Source organism: Pelobates fuscus, chromosome 1 (assembly GCF_036172605.1).
Source record: "Pelobates fuscus isolate aPelFus1 chromosome 1, aPelFus1.pri, whole genome shotgun sequence".
NCBI classification, from domain to species: Eukaryota; Metazoa; Chordata; class Amphibia; order Anura; family Pelobatidae; genus Pelobates; species Pelobates fuscus.
The window spans coordinates 302,301,775-302,326,963 of NC_086317.1; the positions used below are offsets into that span (position 1 = coordinate 302,301,775).

At 38.8% G+C, this 25,189-nt stretch overlaps 1 protein-coding gene across 1 annotated transcript in view; it reads right to left on the minus strand.

The window, feature by feature from the left end:
* Positions 1 to 23,026, minus strand: part of RGPD4 (RANBP2 like and GRIP domain containing 4) — a 51,354-nt gene extending 28,328 nt beyond the window's left edge. The window contains exons 1-19 of the mRNA XM_063458063.1: positions 22,818 to 23,026; positions 21,092 to 21,159; positions 19,934 to 20,045; positions 18,889 to 19,041; positions 18,466 to 18,693; positions 16,348 to 16,487; positions 13,570 to 13,762; positions 10,415 to 10,505; positions 7,990 to 8,199; positions 7,539 to 7,720; positions 6,987 to 7,162; positions 6,763 to 6,886; positions 5,968 to 6,129; positions 4,179 to 4,316; positions 3,646 to 3,792; positions 3,212 to 3,385; positions 1,306 to 1,389; positions 697 to 832; positions 30 to 127 (exon numbers count right to left, since the gene is read on the minus strand). Of these exons, the coding sequence (XP_063314133.1) occupies positions 30 to 127; positions 697 to 832; positions 1,306 to 1,389; positions 3,212 to 3,385; positions 3,646 to 3,792; positions 4,179 to 4,316; positions 5,968 to 6,129; positions 6,763 to 6,886; positions 6,987 to 7,162; positions 7,539 to 7,720; positions 7,990 to 8,199; positions 10,415 to 10,505; positions 13,570 to 13,762; positions 16,348 to 16,487; positions 18,466 to 18,693; positions 18,889 to 19,041; positions 19,934 to 20,045; positions 21,092 to 21,159; positions 22,818 to 22,889 (2,688 nt within the window). The 5' untranslated portion in view covers positions 22,890 to 23,026. The remainder of the gene's footprint in view (positions 1 to 29; positions 128 to 696; positions 833 to 1,305; positions 1,390 to 3,211; positions 3,386 to 3,645; positions 3,793 to 4,178; positions 4,317 to 5,967; positions 6,130 to 6,762; positions 6,887 to 6,986; positions 7,163 to 7,538; positions 7,721 to 7,989; positions 8,200 to 10,414; positions 10,506 to 13,569; positions 13,763 to 16,347; positions 16,488 to 18,465; positions 18,694 to 18,888; positions 19,042 to 19,933; positions 20,046 to 21,091; positions 21,160 to 22,817) is intronic.
* Positions 23,027 to 25,189: the final 2,163 nt, after the last annotated feature.

Sequence of the window (25,189 nt, forward strand, 5' to 3'; positions counted from 1 at the left end):
TTATTAAAAGATGACAAGTGTCTAATTACCTTGGTGGGAGTAACACTGGAAGCTGGTCTTAAGAGATGTTGTTGAGAATTGTACGCAGGGGACTGCCCATAATAGGCAGTGGGTCCTGTTGTGGAAACTGAACAGAAAACAGAGGAACGTTAAATTCATATGATTTAGTATATTATACAAATTAACATTAGCAAAAATTACTAAACGAGCATGAGCAAGCTTTACCCTACATGTGACACTAGCCAAAAGGCCTAGAAGCAATATTACTACTCTATAAATATATACATGTAAATGCTACAATTGCTGTGAAACTTTTTTTTTTGTGCTTTACATAGCTATGCAAGATGAGCAGGAACATTTCTTTTGGCTTTTACAAAGTAAACATTTGTAAGCCAAAATGTTCCACAATTAAGACATCCTTTGCTCCAAAGGGAATTTACAAATTGTCCAGTTGTGGTGAAGTGGGCATACAGACAATAGTGATAATCCCAAATATTTGGCCGGGAAGCACTGCATTGAAAGGCAGAACGGTAAGGAAAGTCCATGAAAAAAAAAATATTCTTTCAGTCTCAAATTAAGTCAAATAATTAATTACTTTTTTTATTTATTTAATGAGGTTTTTCAAGTGGCAAATAGGAAGAATACATTCCATATTTTTCATTACTAAAAAAAAAAACAAAAAAAACATACAAATACCTGTTAGTGGGACCGTATAAAAACTCTGGGGTCCAGCATATCCATCAGGAACAGTCTCAGAATTAAAGCCATCAGCCGGCCAACGGTGAGTTGCATTTATAGTGGAACTATTGATTCTCAGTTCCTGGACTTCTTTCTGCAAAATTTACACATTTTTCAAAATTAATTATATATACACACACACATGCAAAAAGCAAACATTTAAGGAACATTTCCAAAGAATGCAGCATAAAGTACATACCTGCTAGTCTAATTAGGGAGGCCAAATCATAAAAAGGTGCATAGCTGGTAACTATACAAAGTTATTCTCAGAAGTGCCATGGAGCAATGAAAATCCCGACTAGATATCAAAATAACATTTATAGAAATCTATATTTCCCATGCTATGATCCAATAGTAAACAGATTTAAAAAAATGCTCTGTTCTCCTGATTAAAGTAACTTTCAGGTGACAGGTCTGCATCAATAACCGCATCTCGAGATCCAGACAGACAAAGGGCGAGGAGAACTTTATTTTTTTTTAAATGCTCCTGTTCTACGATGTATTGCTCAACAATCTTCTAGTACACAGAAACGATCACAAAACAAAATGTAAATTGCAGCCACCTACTTTCAATGCCTCAACTTGATGACAGAGATCCTCAAGCAAGGATTTTTGATCTTCAGCCCAACGTGGTGGTGTTTTTGAAGAAAACTAAAAAAAAAAAAAAAGTTAAAAGTAATAACATTGCAGCCCTATGTGGTTTAGTACATTACTCCATAATTAAACAAGCAATTCTGTTACTTGTTTACATTTTAACGAACACTCCAATGAATATTTCTTTTGACAATTTAGTAGATATACCTCCAATGAAAACATGCATTTATTGCATTTTTTTCCCCACTGTGGGTAAATCTAAAATCTGCGGCCTTTCCAAGCCCTCTGGTCTTCCCCAGTACGGACTGTCTGTGGCTGTCCAACCACAAACTTGCCAATGCGGCTCTTGGCTATTGGCCATCTATTAAGTTATGCTCCACTGAGTTAAAGTATCAGGAAGTAAACATTTTTTTGGGAGTGTTCCTTTAACCAAGGGGTTCTCAACCTTGTCCTCAAGGACCCCCTACCAGTCCAGGGTTTAGGGATTACCTGGGTGTGTCTAAGGTGTTTAGAAAAAGAAAAATAAACACCTTAGAGTCTAAGCTGTTTTTTTTCCCCTTTTTCTAAACACCTTAGACACACCCAGGTAATCCCCAAATCCTGGACTGGTAGGGGGTCCTGAGGACAAGGTTGAGAACCCCTGCTTTAACCCAATCACAAGAGATGGCATGCCAAGGCTGTCATGGTTTGACAATTGCCTAAGCCATAAATTACCTAAGCCATAACAGCTAAAGGGAACTTTTCGTGACTTGTTCACTTTAACATAAAATCTCCCTAAAATGCATTGAATCCCTCATGTATATCAGAGATACAGGATTATTTTTTTAAATGCTCACTCACAGTACTTCCAGTCTAGAGCTTTTGATATGCGCTGCTTGTGGACACTGTCATGCAGTCTTAAACCTGTGATGCTGACACTCTGGTTTCATTGCCAGCATGCCATCGTCTGAACAGAGTAACGCCATTCACTCCCTAGCCAACCCTAGCAGCACTGGCTAAGGATTTACCATAGTACCCTCCAATCTATACATTTGTTAACAAATCAATCAAAATTTATAGATAAAATGCTATGAAAAAAAAAAAAGTGTACGCTATAGGTACCTGACTGCAGTCATATGGGCAATCTCAAAATAGATAATAAAAACACCAATATCTTGTGTGTCCCTAGAACTGTGAAAAAGTGTTTTTCTGCCTTTCCATTTTAAGAATGACTACAGTAAAAAAATGTCTAAGCCAACAAAAATGCATTATTTGGATACAGGGTTAATCATTAAAATAGGAATTCAACGTGTAATTTAAAGTGTAGACTTGAATAATCAAGCTGGAAATAAATATTCTCCAATTTCATGAGTTTGGCTTAAACAAGGAAATTCACTTTGACTTTAAACATTTCAAGACAATTCATACTTTTTTCCCCCAATAAGACTTTGAACGTAAGAAAGACTGAGGAGATCTGAGAACGCCTTGTTCCAGACTGGAAATAATACACCATAAAAACAAACACACATATACTCAGTCTAAGGTTAGAGTATGTTCTAGCCGGGGATTGGCCTCTAGCATCTGAAGGGGGGAAAAAAAAGGTAGATTTGTGGATGGATGATTTTCTAAACTACAGTAAGAGCTGGCACACAAGACTTTAGAAAGGATCTGGAATGTTCACACGTCCACAGCAGGTGGAAGCTTAGTACAATTCTCAGTTCTACAAGAAGTAAAAGGACGTTTCCCACTTTACAATATGGCAAAGCTCTGTTCTTCTAAGGCAGTCAGAAAGGTTGTTTATGCAAAAGTCTCCAACCTTGCACTGCCCAATCGGTCAGACATTATGTCGTGTACTCCATATCAAATATATTTAGGGATGCAGTCTAGTTCACAAACATACCGTTTTCATAGGGGACGTAGAGAATTTTGATGGCGATGGTGTAGAATGCTTTATGGCAGAAGCAGTGATAAAGGAATCGTGTTTGTAGCCAGGGCTGTGTTCTTCATTCTCTTCACGAAGACTTTGCATTACTGACTCAAGCATTTTATTGACAGCCTCTAAAGGTTCGGGGAGCTAAAACAAAAAATAGAAAGTTAAAAAGAAAAAAAAGAAAAATGTGAGTCAAGCAATTTGTGGGCCGTTTGTATTTCAAAGGGGAGACAAACTGTTCTTATAGTTCTTAAAAAGATTAGATCTGCAAAATCCAGAGTGGTCTTAGAAAAGCAAGGTAATAATAATGCTCTGCAACCTCATTGTGAAACTCTAGCTACAATAGTCAAGTTGATTATATAAATAAATAAAAGAAATACCCAAATTTGACATTATTCCAATACCTTTTCTTCTACCGAAGGTTCTGCTGAGCATTCATCAATGATCTTTATTAAATAGAACTTGCATTTCTTCATGCAGTTTTGATATTCCTCCTGATCTTCAGAAGACAATGCATCATCCTCTAGCTCTTCTGCTTTCCGTTGGTATACCTGTGCAAGTGAAAACATAGGCACCAAATGCTTAAAACAGCTCTAAGATTTAGAGTCTTTGAATGAATATTGCAGTTATGATAAAGTAGTTATGATGGGGGGAGGGAAGGGGGGGCGGGAGTTATTTAAGTGTTATATCTTACTTTCTCACACTAAAGTATTTATAGAATTTATAGAAAGCAAAGTGGAAAACAGCAGGGGGGGGAGGGGGAAAGAGCCACCAACCCCTATTGTTCTGTGTTTAATGTGTTGCCATAAAATTTAAAAGTAACATTTTTATATAAAAACTATGCAATATGGACTGGATAATTCTTGCAAGACAATGTAAACTCTGTTAAGATATTTCATGAACAGTAAGTGGTACCATACATTGATATGGGACATACCAAAGCAAGGTTCCAATATGAAGCAACACTCTTAATAGCTTCGAAAGCAAGGATGGCATCATCTGTCTTTCCATTTACATAATCCAGTTTTGCAAATGCAATATTAGCTTCATTTTCCAAGTCAGCCACTTCTGAAATCTGAGGAATAAAGAAATAAGTTAGAACATCACACTTCACAGCCCAGTCCTCATTTAGCCTTAATATTCCCAATTAGTTTAAAGGGATATGCATCACTGAGACAAAATGTCATTTAAAAGTTTTAGCTTTGAATGACAACTGCCTCACACTGCATTAAAAAAAAAAAACAAAAAAAAACAATGTTTACCTGCTTTTTTTTTTTTCTTCTTATGCTTTCCATAACCACTTTAAAGTGGAAACTGATCAAACCAGTGTCTTATGCCTATGAATTCTGCATTGAGCATGTCTGGCAGATTTACATGTGTGCATTGGAGGATCTCTTCACCTTGTAACATCTTGACAGGAGGATAAGAGACAGAGTCTGATCAGTGTGAATTACGCAGAACAGATTCTGGTGTCCGTTTTCTCTCCCCTGCTGCAAAACAATGTTGCCCCTATTTCTGTCATTAGTGGATTAGTATGACAATGAGAAACTCCCCTAGCTGAGAGGCATGCCCAATAACACAATCTGGCCAAGTTCATAGTAAGTTTAGGAACATTAATTACATACCTTTCAAAAGTTTAACTTGCTTTATTTTTGGTTTGTATATTTGTTTAAAAAGTGTTTGCTTGCTGGTTTAAAAAAAAAAAAAAAACAAACAAAGAAAAAAAAAAAAAAACACAACAAGTGATGCATGTCCCTTTAACACCAGAACCATTAGGAACACCAAATGAAATATAATTTACAATAGAAAATTTCACTTGGAAGTATAAAAGAATGATGACCCAGAGAAACGTTATCAAGTCGGAAAAATTACAGTTAACAAAATAAGAAGAAAACAACAGCAAGATTTAAAAAAAAAGTTTTAGTGGCACTGAACACTGACTCGTCTGCAAACTTCATCCCTTTACACATTATTGCAGTGTTTACTGGGGTGAGTAATGTAGTGATAGCAAGTTTATATAAAGAAAAATGGCCAATGATGCGTTGAGCTGGCATCTAAAAGTAATGCCGAGCACTTAGTATTTTTCCAGCAGTGCCATACATATTCATGCAGCATAGGTTACCTGGCAAAGCATATAAGTGAATTTTTTTTCCCGTTAGGTATTGGGTTGCTCGGAAAGACGGTGCTCTCTTTTCATGTACACCACATTCAACGGTTCAATAGTCTAATCTTACTCATTTATAGGTTCCACTATATGTGGTTCACAATTAAGGCCTAATGGCTGACATGTTTCTCTATTTTGTACTTGATTCCACAATAAACCAATCTGATTGCTCACCCTACACGGTGGAGCCTGGGACGCCTCACTTTTGGCTGCCTCTAGTGGCTGTCATTCAGACAGGCACTAGAGGCACTTACGCAAAATAGTGAAGTAAAATTTCACTATGTGAGATGGTCTTAAAGACTGACTGGTTCAGGGTGGCATTTATGGGAAAGCACTGGATTGATTGACATCATCAGTCAAGCCAAGGAGGAAGGACCAACTCTGGACAGAGAAATGCAGAGTGGGAAACTAGATAAGATAAATCTCGTAGTTAACTTTTAACCTTCGTGGGGAGGGGGGCTTGTGTTTCAAACATTTATAATTAGACAACAACAACAAAAAAAGCAATCCTTTAGATACCATTTTACTAAACAATAGTTTACTAAACAGCTGTTTCTCTTACCTTAATATCTCTCCTATGAAAGTGTTTGAACAAAGGGTCAACTGGTTCAGGAATACCTTTTTTTTGCTTAACCAGGTTTAAGAGTGGCAACACCTTCTTCCAGTAGTGTACACTACGTCCCATGTACTCCCTTTGGTCATAGAAGGAATTCAGACCATTGCCCTGCAGAGACAGGTAAAGTTGGGTCAATGAGAGAGATGCAAGCAAAAGGTATTACTAGGGCGTCGAATGGTTCAATTTGTTCCCATTCAATAAAATCTCTTGCCCTATAATATGCCAACTTGATATGTCCAGTGATACAAAATAAAAAATAAATAAAACAACTATGTACCAATATGTGAATTGTGCTCATAGCTTAGAAGTGAGAAAACATTTTGTGCTTTCAATTCTCTGTTTATGACACAGATTAGATAGAGATTCATCACCTAACACTCAGATAAAAGGTTCTGTTGTGATTTGTAATGTCCTCATTAGGATTTTGTTTAATATTAAATGACTTATGGGGTCGGGAACACAAGGAAGAAATACTAAATATAGACTAAACCTGAAACGTTTTTACTGGGATCTCAAATGCAATCTGTTTCTGCAGAGATATACTAAAAATGCATGCTGGAAAGAAGTATATCCCTGAGCACATGTTCCTGTGTGCTAAAAAGGTATTTTCACAGGAAAATGCAGAGTTCCCATTAACACCAGGTACAGTGAACAGAACTCATATTGCCTCTCCTCAAATTAATGCCCTGCAAAACAAAATTAAAAATGTCCAGTTCCATATAGTACCGGAGCAACACTTACGGTTGTAAGAAGACTTCTTGCCCAGTGTACAATAGTTGCAGGTTGCAGGCCATGCTTTTCTATCGCCCTAAGAGTAATAAGATCCTGTTGTATCACTAGCCGGTGTTTTGCCGAAGTACCAGGTCTAGATAAAAAGGACGTGATTATTATTATTTTTTTTTTTTTTAATAGAAAATGTTTCTAGAGAGAAAACAAGATGATTAGGCCTAGATATAGATACTTACAAAGCTTTCTTATGAATAAGACTGTAAACTGCATCCCACCAAAGCCGTTGTCTGTCTGAGAACAGCTGTTTGCAAATAGGCAGAGGAAGACAGCGAGGCTGGTGCTGGTCATTTGATGTATTAAAATTATCTTGCAACTGAAGATGACTTGTATAGACCACTCCCAATAAAAATACCTTTTGCGTGACAAATCAAAAACAAAAAAGTTTAAGTCTTTACAGAAACCAAAAAAATAGTTATTTACTACAGTGTGAATTGTCAGAAATTCAACGTGAGTATCAAATTTAAAGCCACAGTAGCATAAGATTAAGTATAGGGGATTTTAAAAAAAATAAATAAATTTCAAGTTCAGCTATTTCGCCTTAAATTTGAATTTCATTTTAAAACCTTGCAAATTTTCAAATTAGTGAATAAAACTGCAAATATTTTCAAAGTAGTCTGCGAGTAATTACCAATTAAATTGGAAAAAAAATTATAAAACCATAAGTTAGAATATGTGCAATCTATAAAAAAAACTAAAACCTTAGTCAAACAACTGAGTTTAATGGTTACCTCAAGATCAAGAATGCAAATAGATTCGGGATTATTAGAATCAATCCTTGAGGATTCCTGAGGCAGTCTAGGGAAAAGATGCTTTAGCCATTTACGAAAAGTTGGTAAAGAAGACATGTAATGACACTGTAAACCAAGCCATGCCAAATGCTGAAGACTTCCACCATGCATTCGAACAGCACCTAGTTAGAAAAAGACAAATACATTTTTTTTTTAATTTAAATGTTTTACTACTCAGGGCTGTAACGCAAAGTACAAATGCAGAATTTAAGGAAGCAATAATCATAAGAAAGGAGATTAAAATTACTCTACAAAGCTGAACATCGAGACTGCGTTAACTAAAGGATACCACCTATGATATCTTGTGGATGTCCTACAACACTACTTGGGAGAAATCTACCTTTCTCTTTATCTGATCTAGACAACATGAACAAAATCACAATAATCTTACCTTGATCATAGCGAGAGAGGTCATTTACGTCAGGCGGTTGGTTGCAGATACTTGAGATTTCATCGGTGCCCATGAAAGAATTCTCCATTGTCAGATTTTCCCCATACAAAAACTTGAGCAAAATAGACTGGCCACTTCGGTTGGCAAATGTTTCTATAACGTCTTTCATGAATTCTTCTTTACCACTGCACAACGATAAGAGCAAGTGTCCTGTAGATGGAGAGAAGAGGACAATGTGAAGTAAGATGAACATAAGAGACATAATATTTTATTTTTATAATACAGTTTTTGCCACCTTATGTAAAGTTTGTCCCTCATCAGAAAGAGAGCTATAACATCAAAGTGATCAACCTTATCCATAACAAACACACTTTCCATTTTTCAATCAGATGCTGGAAGAGTCTGATGGGGTGGACTGATCCTATCTGCATGCTGTTCTTCAGGCATTTGGCTGTGGACCCAAATTACCCTGGAGCCTCTGCCCTCATCCATTAGATCCAACAAGAGCATTAAGGGATTAAGTTTTGCCTTTCAACAACAATTGCTATTTTAACAGGTTTGCTCAACTTTCTTTCCACTCTCTTGTATGAAACCAACCACAATGGCCCTTTCTTAAACTATTTAGTAATCACAAAACAAATTATTGGGATTTCTTTCTTCTTGGTCTGCATTCTCTCCACTTGGATTTAGATTTGATAGTGCATGTTTTAAATATTTAAAAGTCCCCAAATCTCCATTCCTCTCCGGTTTGTTCCACAATAACTTAATGTCATCCTTAAACACAAAAGGGACACTCTAGGCACCAATACGACCAATATATTTGATCAGTCTTGGCCTCATTAATATTCTGCATTTTTTTGCATGCTTAAATCTTCAGTTTTTTCACACAGAACAAATACATGTTATGCATAATACTGCCTACTTAGCCACACCCCTCATGCCAGATAGACTTCCGTATTAAAATGTGCATAAACAGCTCAGTCATTCACAGCTCTGTGTGAGCTGCTTTTAATTTACAACCCCACTGAAGACGGTCAGAGAAACAATAAATAATTAGTGGTATACTTACTATATGTCTCCCTGGCTGTCCATTTCCTTCTGATGCAGGTTGCATTGCAGTTAAAATCATTTAGTACGGTCAGTGGCTGAGCTGTGTGCATACATCTTATAAATGGAAGTCTTTGAGAAGTGAGGAGTGTGGCTAAGGGGGCATGTTTATGGTGCTTCATATTATTAAAGGGACACTATAGACACCAGAACAACTACAGCTTATTGAATTTGTTCTGGTGAGTAGAATCATTCCCTTCAGGCTTTTTGCTGTAAACACTGTCTTTTCAGAAAAAAAATAAGTGTTTACATTACAGCCTAGTGATAACTTCACTGGCCACTCCTTAGATGGCTGCTGAAGCTGCTTCCTTGGGCAGTGCTGCAGAGTAAGTTGATTCAATTAATCTCTATGAGGAGATGCTTATTGGCCAGGGCTGTGTTTGAATTGTGCTGGCTCTGCCCCTGATTTGCCTCCTAGACAGTCTCAGCCAATCCTATGGGGAAGCATTGTGATTGGTTCAGATCACCACTTCTGATGTCAGCAGACAGGGGCAGGTCTGAGGCAGACAGGGGCAGAGCCAGCATCTTCAGACTTGAATACAAGTAAGATTATACTATATTTAGGGAGGCAAGGGGGCTAGATGGTGGTTTTAATAAGATAGGGTCAGAAACACATGTTTGTGTTCCTGACCATTTAGTTCTCCTTTAAGGAGGCCAAAATCAAATGCATTAAAATTGCATTGGTGCTTCAAGTGTCCCTTTAACACTTTGGTAAAAGACCTTCATAATTGGAACATCCTCAATATTTCATGGTACAGCCAAATTAACATTATTAAAACAATAAAATACTTAATTTGTGGTGGTCCTGTCCCAATCACCCTTGTCACTAGTTATCATGCACATTCATAAAGTCATAAAGCTCCCCATTAATCACTCAAGCAATGAAGGCCTTGCTAAAGAGGGGGAATGATATTCATTATGCTATATGTGGTTGAGGCTGGTTGCACTATTTTAAGAGTCTCTGACTTGCAAGCAAACGTTGACTTCAAAGGGCAGATCTCTGTTAGTGCCTGTTTTCATTGCATAACCTCCATGTCCACCTTTCTACATTTAGATCAACAATATAAAATATATCCCTTCCCATTTATATGGATATAGAGGATTTCCCCCATGTATACTTCTGTACTCTTGCGATTGCCCATTATCACTTTCCATGGTTATAACGTGGTAAATCTTCATTTTTAAGCTATACTACACTAGCGAGATTGAGAAGCAAATTAGTTCTCAACAGTATACTGAAGAAATCTATGTGGTCAAATGAATCTAAAACACGGACACTGGCAATTGTTATTAAAGAGCAACAATAGCAAATAATTACCAGACTGACTGAGGCGATCACACGCCAAGCCTTCCAAAATACTTTGTGCATTCTCCTCGCCTTTAATTGGTTTGATTTTTGGTCTTGGCACCTGGGACAAAATAAGATGACATGGTATTTAGATAAAAAAAAAAATAAAAAAAAAATAAGTACATCCTCTTTGAATTCTATAGTTTTACATATCAAAACAGTCATTTATTCCTTAGTAGGTCTTAACACTGGGTAAATACAACCTCAAATTAATAAACATTTGTTGCTGCCCATGAAACTGGGAAGGGCTATAAGGTAATTTCCAAGCAACCTGAAGTTTATAATTCTATAGTGAGAAAGATTATTCAAAAGTGGAAAACATTCAAGAAAGTTGCCAATCTTCCCAGGAGTGGACATCCCTGCAAATTCACCCCAAGGTCAGTCTATGCAATGCTCAGAGAAATTGCAAAAAAAACAAAAAAAAAAACAAGAGTTACATCTCAGACTCTACAGACCATTAGCATGTTAACAATACAATAAGAAAAAGACTGAACAAGTATAGTTTGTTTGGAAGGGTTGCCAAGATAAAGCCTCTCCTCTCTAAAAAGAATGCATTAACTAATGCATAGTGCCATGTTTGGTGAAAACCAAACAGCATATCAGCGCAAACACCTCATACCAGCTGTCAAGCAAAGTGGTGGGAGGGTGATGAATTGGGCTTGTTTTGCAACCACGGGACCTGGGAACCTTGTAGTCATTAAGTCGACCATAAACTCCTCTGTATACCAAAGTATTCTAATTGGGTCATGCAATAGGACAATGATCCCAAGCACAACAGCAAATCTACAACAGAATGGCTGAAAAAGAAAAGAATCAAAGAGCTGTCTGTTGGGGCTATATTTAGTGGCTCTAGACTTTTTGATGAGGTGCTTGTAGTGCTTAAAGCCAGCGCTGCAAGAAGATATTTAAATAGGTATTTAAATCCCTATGAAAAGAAAGTGATGTGAGCAGGGTTAAATCCCTACTCACACCAGTAGTCCCATGTACCAATGAATACCTGGGGCTCCTCTCAGTCACCAGACTAATTTAGAGACCCCATACTGATTAATGAGCTATAAACAATCCTTTAAATTAATTTATAAAATAGTTTTTTTCTGCTCTGCAGGCTACTTAAACAAGACCAGTGAGTCTGAATAGGGTCAATAGAGACCAATGCTGGGATTTGCCACCTGCCCAGCACCAATCACAGTATAATCTGCCTCTATTAAGAATTACAATTATAAACACATCCAGTACATGGCAGTCACAGACCATTATCCACTGTTTTAAAGGGACATTGTAGGCACACAGACCACTTCAGCTCATTGAAATGATCTGGGTGCAATATCCTGTGTCCCTTAATCCTGCAATAGTAATTATTGCAGTTATTGAGAAACTGCAATAATTACTACCCAGAATTAACTCCACCTTTAGTAGCTGTCCATCAGACAGCCACTAGAGGGACTTCCTGAATTGAAACGGACGGTCTGTTATCTGACGCTGGACGTCCTCACGGTCTGCACGAGTACCTCCAGCGTCAGATGTTTCCCCATAGGAAAGCATTAAATAATGCTTTCCTATGGGAAATCCTAATGCGAGCGTGGCCGCAGAGCCTAACCCAGCGCCGAGGGAGGGGGGGACAGGGGCACTGTAGGATTCGATAGTGCCAGGAAAACTGCTTTGGTTTTCCTGGCACTATAGAATCCCTTTAACTAGTAATCACATTTTCTAATAACATTTGAGACTAGCAGAAGGTTTTCTCAGTGTCAGGGAATCAGGTTAGTGTTACTGCTGTGTTAGTGTTCGGTTTAGGGGTAAGAGTAGAGTAGACTTAAGGCTGGTGTTAAAGTAGTGTTATGTTAGGTGTAGAGTTAGAGTAAGGTACGGGTTAATGCTGTTTTAGGGATAAGGAAAGTTAAACAACAAAAATTTACATCCTAGACATATTAGGCATTTAACAATCAGGGCTGATATAGAATTCATTTTTTTATTTAGGTGCTCTGGATGTGTAAAAATTATAAGTAAAATAGTGAAAAGAAAAAATTGTTCTCCCCTAATGGTTTTTCATTTCATTTACACATAATGTATTCACTATACATGTAGAATATTAAATGAAAGACATTTAAAAACAATATATGATAAACCCTTCTATTTATGAACAGTTCAGAATTTAGGACAATTGCCTCCGTTCTTAAGGGGTGAAAGGAACCCTCTTGGCACCATAACTATAGGTCGTAACACCTGGACCCAAAAGACTCAAATCCAGCACAGTTTTGTTCTGCTCCTATGCTTGAAATGGTAAGCCTCGGACAGGAACACTGGGTGTCAACTGGCGCTTTAAGCCAATCAGTAGCTCCCTATTTATAAAAACTGTGAGAAAAGAATAAAAATAAAAAATACACGTCTGAAGTAGTTTTGTGAATGGTGAACTAAAGATTGGCTGAGAGCAGTAGTTGACACTCTCAGCGAATCAGCAGCGCAACTGTCAAAGGCTTTTTCGTTTTAAGAATCAGAGAAAAGTGGATGAACAGGGGCACAACTAAAACCCTAAATTTAAGCTGGTGGTAGGGACTTTCTGGCTCTCCAACAAGATTACTTTGACGTTTTTACTGTGCATGTCAACCCTTAATTTTTATGAAAACTTTATAGAATTGTGGCAAGAGGAAAGCATAGAGCAAATTAGGTGCCTGTATTTCAAAACAGAAAATGTTCAAGAAGCAAGAAGTGGGGACCATGTTGGTGCCACAATCTTTAAATCATTTGTGCAATTATATCATGGGGATAATGAAAGCCATGCCTCAGTATTTGCACATAGCATAATATTATCTAAGGATGGGGAAGTCCTTTGTAGGCGAGTTGGACAAATTGAATAAGTAAGAAGGAAACCCTGATTAAGAATACCGGCAAATGAAATAGTATGCACTCTGGAGAGAAGCAAAAAAAAAAAAAATAGAAGAAGAAGACTGTCTCAAGGAAGGCAGTTTCAACTATATAGGCAATAAAACAATTGGTTTTAACCCCTCTGGAAATAAAGGGAATCATGACATGTCATGTGTCCTTAAGGGGTTATAGATGGGAATTAATAGCATCTTAATTTAAGGGGGGGGGGGGGGGGAATTTAACTAATAAAAAAATTATTCACATACCTGGAAGGCCATGAGGTAACAGAAAATGGCAGGTTCTAACAAAGCCTTCCAATGAATTTCTCCATGTTGTGCCATCTTCAGAAGCTGGGTTCCTGCATACATGTAGTAGTGTCCTCTCATTTCATTAAATGTAAAAGACAAATCATCTGTTCCATTCACAGTTGGTTTTACTGCCAGCAAAGCCTGATCAAAACTGTGGAAACACCACATTTTAGGATAAGTAATTTCACATTAAGTTTGATTATTTTATAAGGATAAAAAGTGTCTAAACTTTTAGATGTTTACTGTTCTAGACTGCCACTTCTCAAAGTTATAGCGTTAATCTCAAACTGCTGTTATTTGATGCTCTCTGTGTACCAGAAAAATAGACATCTCTTTGAAACAAAAAAAAAAAAAACATTGTCCCAATGGCATAGAAATGGAAAATACCCAAATCCTGGACTTGGGTTGTCTTAAGAACCTGGTTGGGAAGCACTGTTCTAGACTGATACACTAAATTTTATGGCATCTAAGATGTATAGCTTTGAGATGTAACTTTGTATACATACCAAATCAGATGTGTAACACAAAGAAAGTCACATATTGGTGCCAAGGTATAATTTAATGTAGTATAATAATTAAAAAATATATATTTAATAAAGAAATAACTAAAACAGAATGTGACAGCAGATATGAACCATTTGGCCCATCTAGTCTGCCCAATTTATTAAATACTTTCATTAGCCCCTGGCCTTATCTTATAGTTAGGATAGCCTTATGCCTATCCCACGCATGCTTAAACTCCTTTACTGTGTTAACCTCTACCACTTCAACTGGAAGGCTATTCCATACATCCACTACCCTCTCAGTAAGGGAGTACCTCCGGATATTGTTTTTAAACCTTTGCCCCTCTATTTTAAGACTATGTCCTCTTGTTGTGGTAGTTTTTCTTCTTTTAAATATAGTCTCCTTTACTGTGTTGATTCCCTTTATGTATTTAAACGTTTCCATCATATCCCCTCTGTCTCGTCTTTCCTCCAAGCTATACATGTTAAGATCCTTTAACATTTCCTTGTAAGTTTTATCCTGCAATCCATTAACCATTTTAGTAGCCCTCCTCTGAAGGCTCTGTAAATTATCAATATACATAGATACGGTCTCTAGAACTGCGCACAATACTCCAAGTGAGGTCTTACCAGTGCTCTGTACAATGGTACACTTCCCTCTTTCTACTGCCAATACCTCTCCCTATACAACCAAGCATTCTGCTAGCATTTCCTGCTACTCTATTACATAGTCTGCCTACCCTTAAGTCATCAGAAATAATTACCCCTAAATCCCTTTCCTCAGATGTTGAGGTTAGGACTCTATCATATATTATGTACCTGCCCTTGGGTTTTTACGTCCAAAATGCATTATCTTGCACTTATCCACATTAAAAGAAGGAAGGGGTTGAAGTTGGAGGAAGTGGTAAAACATTTACCTTTCTCCAGCGCCGGGCTCCCTCGGCGCTGGGGACTCTCCTCCTCCTTTGGAAGTCATCGGCTGAATGCGCATGCGCGGCAAGAGCCGTGCACGCAGTCATTCAGGCCACAGGAAAGCTTTCTCAATGCTTTCCTATGGACGCTGGCATCTTCTCACTGTAAGGCAGTCAGCTGGACCTTTATCCTCTTCTACATACCTTCAGTTTTTTTTTTTTTTAAATCTAACTAATCCTAGTTTTACTTTTCTTTTCTCATTTATCTAAAAAAAGTTTTGCCCCCCCTTTTTTTTACTCTAATTTTAGAAAAGTCTGTTCTTCTAAAGTCTAAAACTTTAGTTTTTTTTTTTGTGGTTCTTATATTAAACCACACTGACTAATGATCACTGGATCCTAAACTTTCCCCGACAGTAATATCTGATACCAAATCTCCATTTGTTAACACTAAATCTAGCATGGCCTCCTTACGAGTTGGCTCCTCAAAGACTTGTTTTAGAGACAATCCCAGTAGGGAGTTTAGAATGTGTGCTCCTGGCACAAGCAGCCTTTTTGGTTTTCCAATTCACATCAGGAAGATTAAAGTCACCCATGATAATAACTTCCCCCTTCATTATCATTGTAGCCATTTCCTCAACTATTAGATTATCTAACTGTATTTGTCCTGGGGGCCACACCTCCACGAGTTACTGTGTGATTACTAAATTCTATGGTAACCCAAACGGACTCAATGTTCGCCTCACTAACTTTTATTAGGCTAGATTTAATGCTTTTCTTCACATACAGGGCCACCACTCCCCCATTCTTGACTTCCCTGTCTTTTCTATATAAAGAGTACCCTGGTATTGCTATGTCCCAGTCATTTTTCTCATTATACCATGTCTCAATAACAGCGACTAAATCTACATTATCAGTTGCCATTATTGCCACAAGTTCATGGATCTTATTCCCTAAACTGCAAGCATTTGTAGACATGACTCTAAGCTTATCATTTTTAAGAAACTTGCTACAGGCACCTTCTGTCCTTGTTTTGTTGGGCAATTGGATTGATGTTTTACCACCCTTTTGCCCCCTCCCTCCCCACCCCCCCTAGTTGAAAACACATCCTAGCAAAACCTCTGAACTGAACATACTAGTTGTGAGCATAGCAGAGATGTAAAGTATATCTAAGCCTGCTATTTGGTTCAACATGCTGCTGTCCGGTATGCAAAATCATTACAATTAACAGTTTCGTGAACTACAACAGACAAAACATTCTAAGGGAGATTTTAAGATGTCCCTACCAGTTCAAAACAATGCTTAACAGTTTTCAGGACACATACCTCTCAAGTGCAGCTTTGCTTTCCTGAACATCTTTGGTGGAAAGTGTTAGCACAACTATGTCTGCATGTACAAGCAGCAACTCTTTGTTGATTGTTCTTGTCCTGCTCTTATCAGACTCTTGGCGAGATGCTAGATACTCCTAAAGCAAAGTGACAATTATAAAAAAGTTACCATAAAAAAGTTCTACTTTCAGTAATCTACAAGGAAGGGCAATGCTAAACATAATTAAAAAAAAAAAGTTGCAGATATTGATTTAACATACATGAAAATATAAAATATTTAGCAAGTATTTGGTTAGGTTATGAATTTCTTCACTTGAAAACGTTTGTGTGTATAGGAAAACTTTCATTCTACAATAAAAGTTCACTTCCTTTCAATTTCAAGTATCAAATTGCAGCAAAATTAATTTCACAACAGGATTTATTCTGTCCCTCAAACTCACAGGAAACTTAAATACCAGCCCTTTTAACAGCAACTTTTCCGGATTAAACTTCATGGCTGCATTCTTGCAAACTAGGGAAGGACCCCAAGCACACTGTATAGAATTAAGGGATTTTATGCATGCTATAGTAACTGGCGAAGCTTCAAAAATTAGATTGTGTAGCTGTACTTGCAGAAAGAGGGCATTATGTCAGAGATGTTGAGACACTACAATCCTTGAAAAGCATTCAAGTTTCACAGGAATACCCATGCGCAGCGCACACAAACAGATATTTTTTTGTCATATCTACAATGATAAAACTACTTGTTTGTATGTAAATATTTCAGACCAACATTAAATACCATATAAATTGTAGTTTTATTATTTCTGTAAAAAATGAATGGATTATTTGTAATTATAGAAATTACAGTATTTGTTAGTATCCTCAGACAACTAAACTAAATTATAATTGTCTACATAAATAAAGCTATGCATCCAATTTTTCAAATGAGTGTTATGCTATTTCTTAAAAAGAAACGTAATGAATGGTTTAATGTAATTAAAAAACAAAACAAAACAAAAAACACAGATGGTTTGAGATAGTATAACATGACTGATCCCCCCTCTCAAAAGATCTGCATCGACAAAATGGGACAACTGTCTGAAATTAAACATTACGGATTTAGAGAAACAATCTAGCGTTAAGAAACAAACTTACTCCTAACGATAGTGTTATTTGAACTAGTTAGATTATATCCACCGCCTCCCCCTTAATTAACCAAATGAAACCATTTTACTAATTAAGTACAATTTAATGTAAAGTGTTTTATGGTCTCGCTGCAGTCGTCCTGCCACTGCTGGCTGAGATCCTTAAAGGAAAACTCCAGTGCCAGGAAAACAAACCGTTTCCTGGCACTGCAGGTTCCCTCTCCCTCCCACCCCCCAGTTGCTGAAGGGGTGAAAATCCCTTCAGTCACTTACCTGAGGCAGCGACGATGTCCCTCGTCGCTGCCTCCTCCTCCGCGCCGCTCCTCCTACTGACTGTCAGCCGGTGGGCGAGACTGATCCCGCCCACCAGCCGAGGAGACCTAATGCGCATACGCGGCAATGCCACGCATGCGCATTAGGTCTCCCTATAGGAAAGCATTGAAAAAGATTTTCAATGCTTTCCTATGGGGAATCGAGCGACGCTGGAGGTCCTCACACCGCGTGAGGACGACCAGCGACGCTCTAGCACAGATAATCTGTGCTATGAGTCAGGAAGTTCCCTCTAGTGGCTGTCTAGTAGACAGCTACTAGAGGTGGAGTTAACCCTGCAAGGTAATTATTGCAGTTTATAAAAAGACTGCAACAATTACACTTGCAGGGTTAAGAGTAGTGGGAGTTGGCACCCAGACCACTCCAATGGGCAGAAGTGGTCTGGGTGCCTGGAGTGTCCCTTTAATACCAATAATGGATGCTTTGGGAGGCTGGTGAGCATGCATGGCAATTGTCACTATGCGACAATCAGGATCTCCTCAGAGAACTGTTGAATCAATGCATATCTATTAAGGAGCCCTCAGCATATCCATGCTAAGTGTGGAGTTGCTGAGTGTCCACCTTGCAGATTTTACAGGACCTCATCCAGGAAGCCTATTTCACAACAAGAAATAAAAAACGAAGTAAGAGAAGACAATGGAGCTTGCTTTTTTATTACCTTTAGTAAGGTCAGGACACAGGAGCACCATTCCAAATTAGTGCGCAACATTCTCCTTTCTGGTTTAAGACAGTGGGAGACGGCTTCTTCAAATCTATTGTTTGATGTAAATAGTTCAACAAGCCTGATGTTTACATAGACATCATCAGGTCGAGTATACAGTTCTGACTGTATCAAATCAAACAACTGATTCCAGCCAACTTCCCCTTGGGAGTTAAGCAGTTGCTCCTGCAAGAAAAGCAACAGCAAAATTAATAGGGAAAAAAAAAAAAAGAAAAAAAAAAAAGAAGAACACATAAGAACTCGTTTATAGGTCGGCACAAATGAAATAGCCATATATGTGATCAGACAGATTATGTACAAAATAATGCCATTTATGGCACATTATCAAAGTATTGTGCAAGAAAATTATGTACAACTTACTTTGAGTCTAAAAATATCAGGACTTCCAGGAAACAGCTTGGATGCTCTTTCCACCCAGTATTCTGCCCGGCCATTGGTGAGGCTGATTGAGCACATCATCTCTGCAATTTTTAGGACCAGATCTTTCTGGGTGGGGTTTAACTCCACGGAACGCTATCATACAAGAAACAAAACCATTACTTTTCCCAGATACTGAACATGTTAAAGGACCACTCTAGGCACCCAGACCACTTCAGCTTAATGAAGTGGTATGGGTGCGAGGTCCAGCTAGGGTTAACTAATTTTTTTATAAACATAGCAGTTTCAGAGAAACTGCTATGTTTATCAATTAGTTAAGCCTTCCCCTTTTTCCTCTAGTGGCTGTCTCACTGACAGCCGCTAGAGGCGCTTGCGTGATTCTCACTGTGAAAATCACAGTGAGAGCACGCAAGCGTCCATAGGAAAGCATTATGAATGCTTTCCTATGTGACCGGCTGAATGCGCGCGCAGCTCTTGCCGCGCGTGCGCATTCAGCCAACGGGGAGGAACGGAGGCGGAGAGGAGGAGGAGAGCTCTCCGCCCAGCGCTGGAAAAAGGTAAGTTTTAACCCTTTTCTCCTTTCCAGAGCCGGGCGGGAGGGGGTCCCTGAGAAAACGAGTATGCTTTCCTGGCACTAGAGTGGTCCTTTAAGTTAAGAGTAGAAACAAATTAAAGCATGACCTATTGAAACTTAAAACTTTGAAAAAGGCAGATATAGATATATATATATATATATATATATACACACACACACACACACGCACACACACACACATATACATATACATATGATATAATATTAAATATAGGATTAACATTGCTACATCAAATAAAGACAAATAGTTGTGTGCTATGGAACATTTCATATTCCTGATAGAGCATTAAATTAAAAACAATAGTATTCAAAACCACTTATTTATGCGTCAACAAATTTTTATTTTTAGTTAAAATGCCTACAAATATAAAACACAGCACCACCTACTACTCACATGCAAGTAGTGCTGCACACTAAAGTACATAGAAATACCTTGTAACAGCCAATAGCTTTCTCAATTTCTCCATCAATTTCAAAAAGATGTCCAAGGAACCTATGAGCTTTAGGATCCCTTTCCTGGACATTAATGTAAGATGAGACACATCTGAAATTGGAAAACAAGCAGGTGGCACATTACTTATAAGACATGGCCTATTAATAAAGACAACCAGCGAACAGAATATACAGTGTGATGTGCAAGTATGTTTATGGGTAGAACATGATATTTAAAAAACTAATGCAGAATTTTTCTAAATGATCTCATAAAGAGTCATGGTACCCATTAGGTCAGTACAGCACATTGGTGTCAATTTTGATGCAGATCACAACCAGTCTTTATGCCAGCGTCATTCCAACAGCAATTTTAATGCAAACAGACACTTTTCTCCTTACCCATATCATTCTGGCATCATTCTGGATGCTCCAAACTAACTAAGATGCCTTGCATCATTTCAGGCGCCCACCTAGCTGCATCATCTTTTTGCACCATTTGGAAGGAATGACACAGACCAGTCAGATTCCCTCCCTGCATTGTTATGCTATAACCTTATGTGGGTTCCCTTATGGTGATACAACAGCATGTTTACATTGTACATTGACTATTCTCACAGACTGTCCTTGACCATTCTCCATTCTGTAATCGTTGACACTGGCTAGATTTTGACCACTCTAACCTGTTGCGCAGGTTTCTATTTTCCCTGTGTCAAGCCAGGCTAACCTGGTAATATATCGCTGTCCAAACCACTGCTAAGTGAGGAAGTCTCTCTTTGATTAGACTTCACGCGGTTTCCGGATAAAACTACAATGATGTAAATTCTACATTTCATTGTACTTCTTTTCAGAGCTAGCAAGCGCATATTTGTTAAATATAAGGGATAAGTATATTTACACTAAAAGACATGAAAAGTGACTTTCCCCCTTTTAGTCTGAACACTTTTTGCTTCATATTCTATAAATTACTAGCAGTTGTCCAACAATTAAAATGACATGTGAAAGGAATGCAGCCTCCATGACAAAAAGCTCAGTGGCACAATTCACAGGCAACTATCATCAACAAACATCCGTTTTCTTCTTTTTTGTACTATTTTGCCTCCAGCAAGGCCCAAAAAAGCTGCAACAGTGGCTGAACAAAATGTATTAAAAAAAGCTTACCTTTTAGCTTGGTCATATTCTTTAGCTTCATAGTAAAGCTTTGCAAAAAGGAATCCTTTCAATGATTTCTGAGAGAGAAAAAAAATACACTGTAAATGATTTTCTGCTAAATTATAAAACCACTATATTTATGAATCATTCCTATCAATGGCAATGGAGCAACAGTTTAAGATCTAATCCAAGTATTCAGTATATCCCAACTTGCGCCATTACAGTCCATAATAAATGCGGCGGCGAGGCTCATCTTCCTGTCCGCCCTCACTGCCAATGCCTCACCCTTCTGTCAGTCCCTACATTGGCTTCCTATAAAATATAGAGCTCAATTTAAAAATTCTGGTTCTTGCTTTCAAATCTCTACATAATGCTGCTCCCTCCTATCTATCCTACCTTATACACAAGTATGTCCCGTCTAGGCCCTTACGCTCTGCTGAAGACATACGTCTATCTTCTGTCCGTACTCCCACCTCTGATTCCTCTTCTGCAACTGTCACTAGTCTAATACTATCCTTACCTTTTTGTGTCATTTTACCCCACTCCTTCTAGCATGTAAGCTCATTGAGCAGGGCCCTCAACCCCTCTGTTTCTGTGTGTCCAACTTGTCTGGTTACAACTACATGTCTGTTCGTCCACCCATTGTAAAGCGCTGCGGAGTTTGACGGAGCTCTATAAATATCATAATAATAATAACAATATCTAAATCCCAATTAATATTGCCAACGTTTATAAATAATACATAAAACTTTTGCAGCAAATAATTAGAGGCTGTAGGTGCACTGTTTTTCGCGAAGGTTTAAAGGAAATAACGACCTCACTGTAATGACAAAGACAGGTTTGATGACTTTTTTAATTAAGATTCTATTTCTGATCTTTTATTTAGTCATAGCGCTTGACAAATTTGAGTCGTGATTTAAACTTTGTAAGATATCAGCCACGTTCAGGCAATTGTAAGATAAGTCTGGATTTGAACTAGTAGTCAGTGAAGTAAATTTTTGTGAATGATTTAATCTCCTCAAGACAATAACTGACAGCTGCAGATTTATTTGTTTTTCTCCAAACAAGTGCCAGGTTAAAAAAAAAGGTTAAACATTTGGACTGACATTCATTAAGCCAAACATGAAAAGTAATAACAATAATAAACAACAACAACAACATCATCATCTAAAGCACCAAATATAAGCAATCAAAGAATGGCCTACGAGTAAGATAGTAAGCTCACGGCTCACTAAGCACTTTGTATAAAAGAGCTTCAATGGCCAACTCTTAACTCTCTTTTTGTATTGGTCTGTGTATACTGTATGGCCTACCCTTATTGCACAGCGCTGCGGAATACGTTGGCACTTTATAAATGCAAATAATGGGCATTATAAATAAATATTTTATAAATAATAACCCAACCTAGGCTGGCTGATGCAAATACCATTGATCTGTATCAGTCACAAAGTGACAGTATGGGCACAGCTGCTCAGTAATAATGGCAGGTTACAGTGAGCCAGCGTATAATTATGGTTTATTACAGTCTCACAGGGGAGGACTAGCTCAGCTGGCTACATGGCACCAATAACCTGCTTATCTCTCCTCCTCTACCACCATAAGGATACACACACACACACACACACACACAAGGCTCCCAGCACAGTGTGTGCCGATTGCCCGCAGCCCTGTGTCCCCAGCCAGCCAGCCAGCCAGGCGGTGGGTGCCGGCCACGCTCAGGGCAGCGCTGTGTTACCTCTTTGGGGGAAGCCGTGCTGCTCTGCGCGGCCTCGATGTATTTGTGTATCTCGGCCTTGGTCCTCCTCATGCTGGCGGCTGGACGGGGGCTGTTGGAGCGGAGAGCGGGACACGCGGCCCCGGCTTCCCACACAGACCTGCGAAAACTTCCCGGATCGCGCTCAATCAGGACTTTCGGCGTACGGGAAGTGACGGCATCATGCTGGGACTTCCTCCCTTCACCGCGAGCGAGGGGGGGGAGGCGCCAGCAGCAGCACCAGGATTGCGTAGGGACAGATTCTGAGAGAGTTCTAAACCCGCTCTGTGTGTGCTGCACGATGGAACGGATAATGGGCTCCACCAACATGGAACCCCGCGGGGCTAGGGAGACAGTGTTACCATAGCAGCTGTTTACTATCATAGAATAGGCACTTGGCCATTTGGAGTCCAAAAGATGGGCAATCACCTCCTACCCATAGTTCCGAACCAAAATAAAACCAGGCATTTGTTCAACTGTAATTTAATTTTTTCCCCAACATTAAAACAAGACTGTGGAGGGACAGGGGGGCAGAAGGGGAAGGGGTAAGGACAATGCTAGACAATAATTTAATAGTAAGATAAACACGAATATATCAGTGATCACTTCTGTCCAACATTCAATTTTGCATTTAGCAGTGGGTTTGGTTTGTACTGTCATAACCTAACTCTAGCTGTTACAAAATTTTCTAATTTGGGGTGCGCCAATCTCCTTGCGTCCCACGACTCCCAAGTTGCAAACGTTACTCTGCAAGAGGGGGCAGATACTATTGAAGCAGCGTTCACATATCCTCTGGTTGTCCAGCTCTGCTGTTAAGGCCGACATAGAAGGGATTTCCAGGCCCGAGCTATTAAGCGTTGGGGCTGTTAGGGCAACATGGTATATTATTTTGTTCGCTTGTGATGGCACCTCAGTTGGTATATTTAATAAAAGGTACGTGAGTGAGCTTTGGGGCAGCTTAAAGGACGACTATAGTGCCAGGAAAACAAACTAGTTGTCCTGGCACTATAGGGTCTTTGGGTCCCCCCCACCCTCAGGGTCTCACTCCTGCCGGGCGGAAGGTGGCAAACTCTTACCTTTCTCCAGCGCCGGGGACTCTCCTCCCTCATCCGATGTCATCCACCGAATGCACATGCACATTCAATCAGTCCATAGGAAAGCATTTCTCAATGCTTTCCTATGGACGGCAGCGTCTTCTCACTGTGAAAATCACCTCTAGCGGCTGTCAATGAGACAGCCACTAGACGCTGGATTAACCCTAATGTAAACATAGCAGTTTCTCTTAAACTCTTATGTTTACAGCTGCAGGGTTAACCCTAGATGGACCTGGCACCCAGACTACTTAATTGAGCTGAAGTGGTCTGGGTGCCTATAGTGGTCCTTTAAGTTTCGTAAGTTCTTGTATAAGTACTCCTACGGAGTTCTGAAAAGGCAGAATCTGTGTGCATTGCCACCATATATATGTGCAGCACTGATCCTATAGACGCATTGCACCTCCAGGTTGGGGAACTATTAGGGAACAGATAATGGATTCTCTCTGGTACCATATACCATCTGTATAGTGTTTTCCTCTGTTGCGCAAGTAATGTAGCAGATTATATATATTTTCTAGGGTTATCAAATATTACGTTCCATTGTCTCTGCGTGATTTTGCACGTTAAGTCCCTAACCCAGTGTTTTGCGGGCACTGCTTCTGAGAATATAAATATTCGAAGAGTAAGCGGTAGCACTTGGAGATTGGCTAATATGATGTAGGTAATTGTCTATTGATACATATGCATCTGGTTGTTGTAAAGAGGTTTGAATTATGTTAGCATATAGAAAGGAGTGCAATTAATGATATAAAAATTGTGAGGTCAAGGGAATATTATGTTCAGCCCTGAGTGTGGGAAAGTCTTTTAGTTGTGTCCCAGTGTAGAAATGGAAGAGGTGTTTGAGGACATTTTCATGCCATGGCTTTGCGTGAAAGGTGGGAATACAGTACGTGAGAGTCTTTAGAGTGGTTGCTCGAGAAATTCAGTTGTTACTACTCAATTTGGGTCTTTGGGCATCCCACACCCGAAACATTAATGCCACATGAGCCAGCACTGCCGTCAGAGGTGGCCTGAAAGGTTAAGGTAGCCACAGGATATAAGGGAAGTTGAACTGTAATTTAACCCCTTAAGGACCAAACTTCTGGAATAAAAGGGAATCATGACGTGTCAGACATGTCATGTGTCCTTAAGGGGTTAAAGATGCACTCCACTAAAATATAAATATATATATACTTACACTGTGGATCATGATAAAGACCCTATTGGGTCGAAACATCAATTTTATTTTGTTACACAGATAATTGATTTGATTTAAAACTG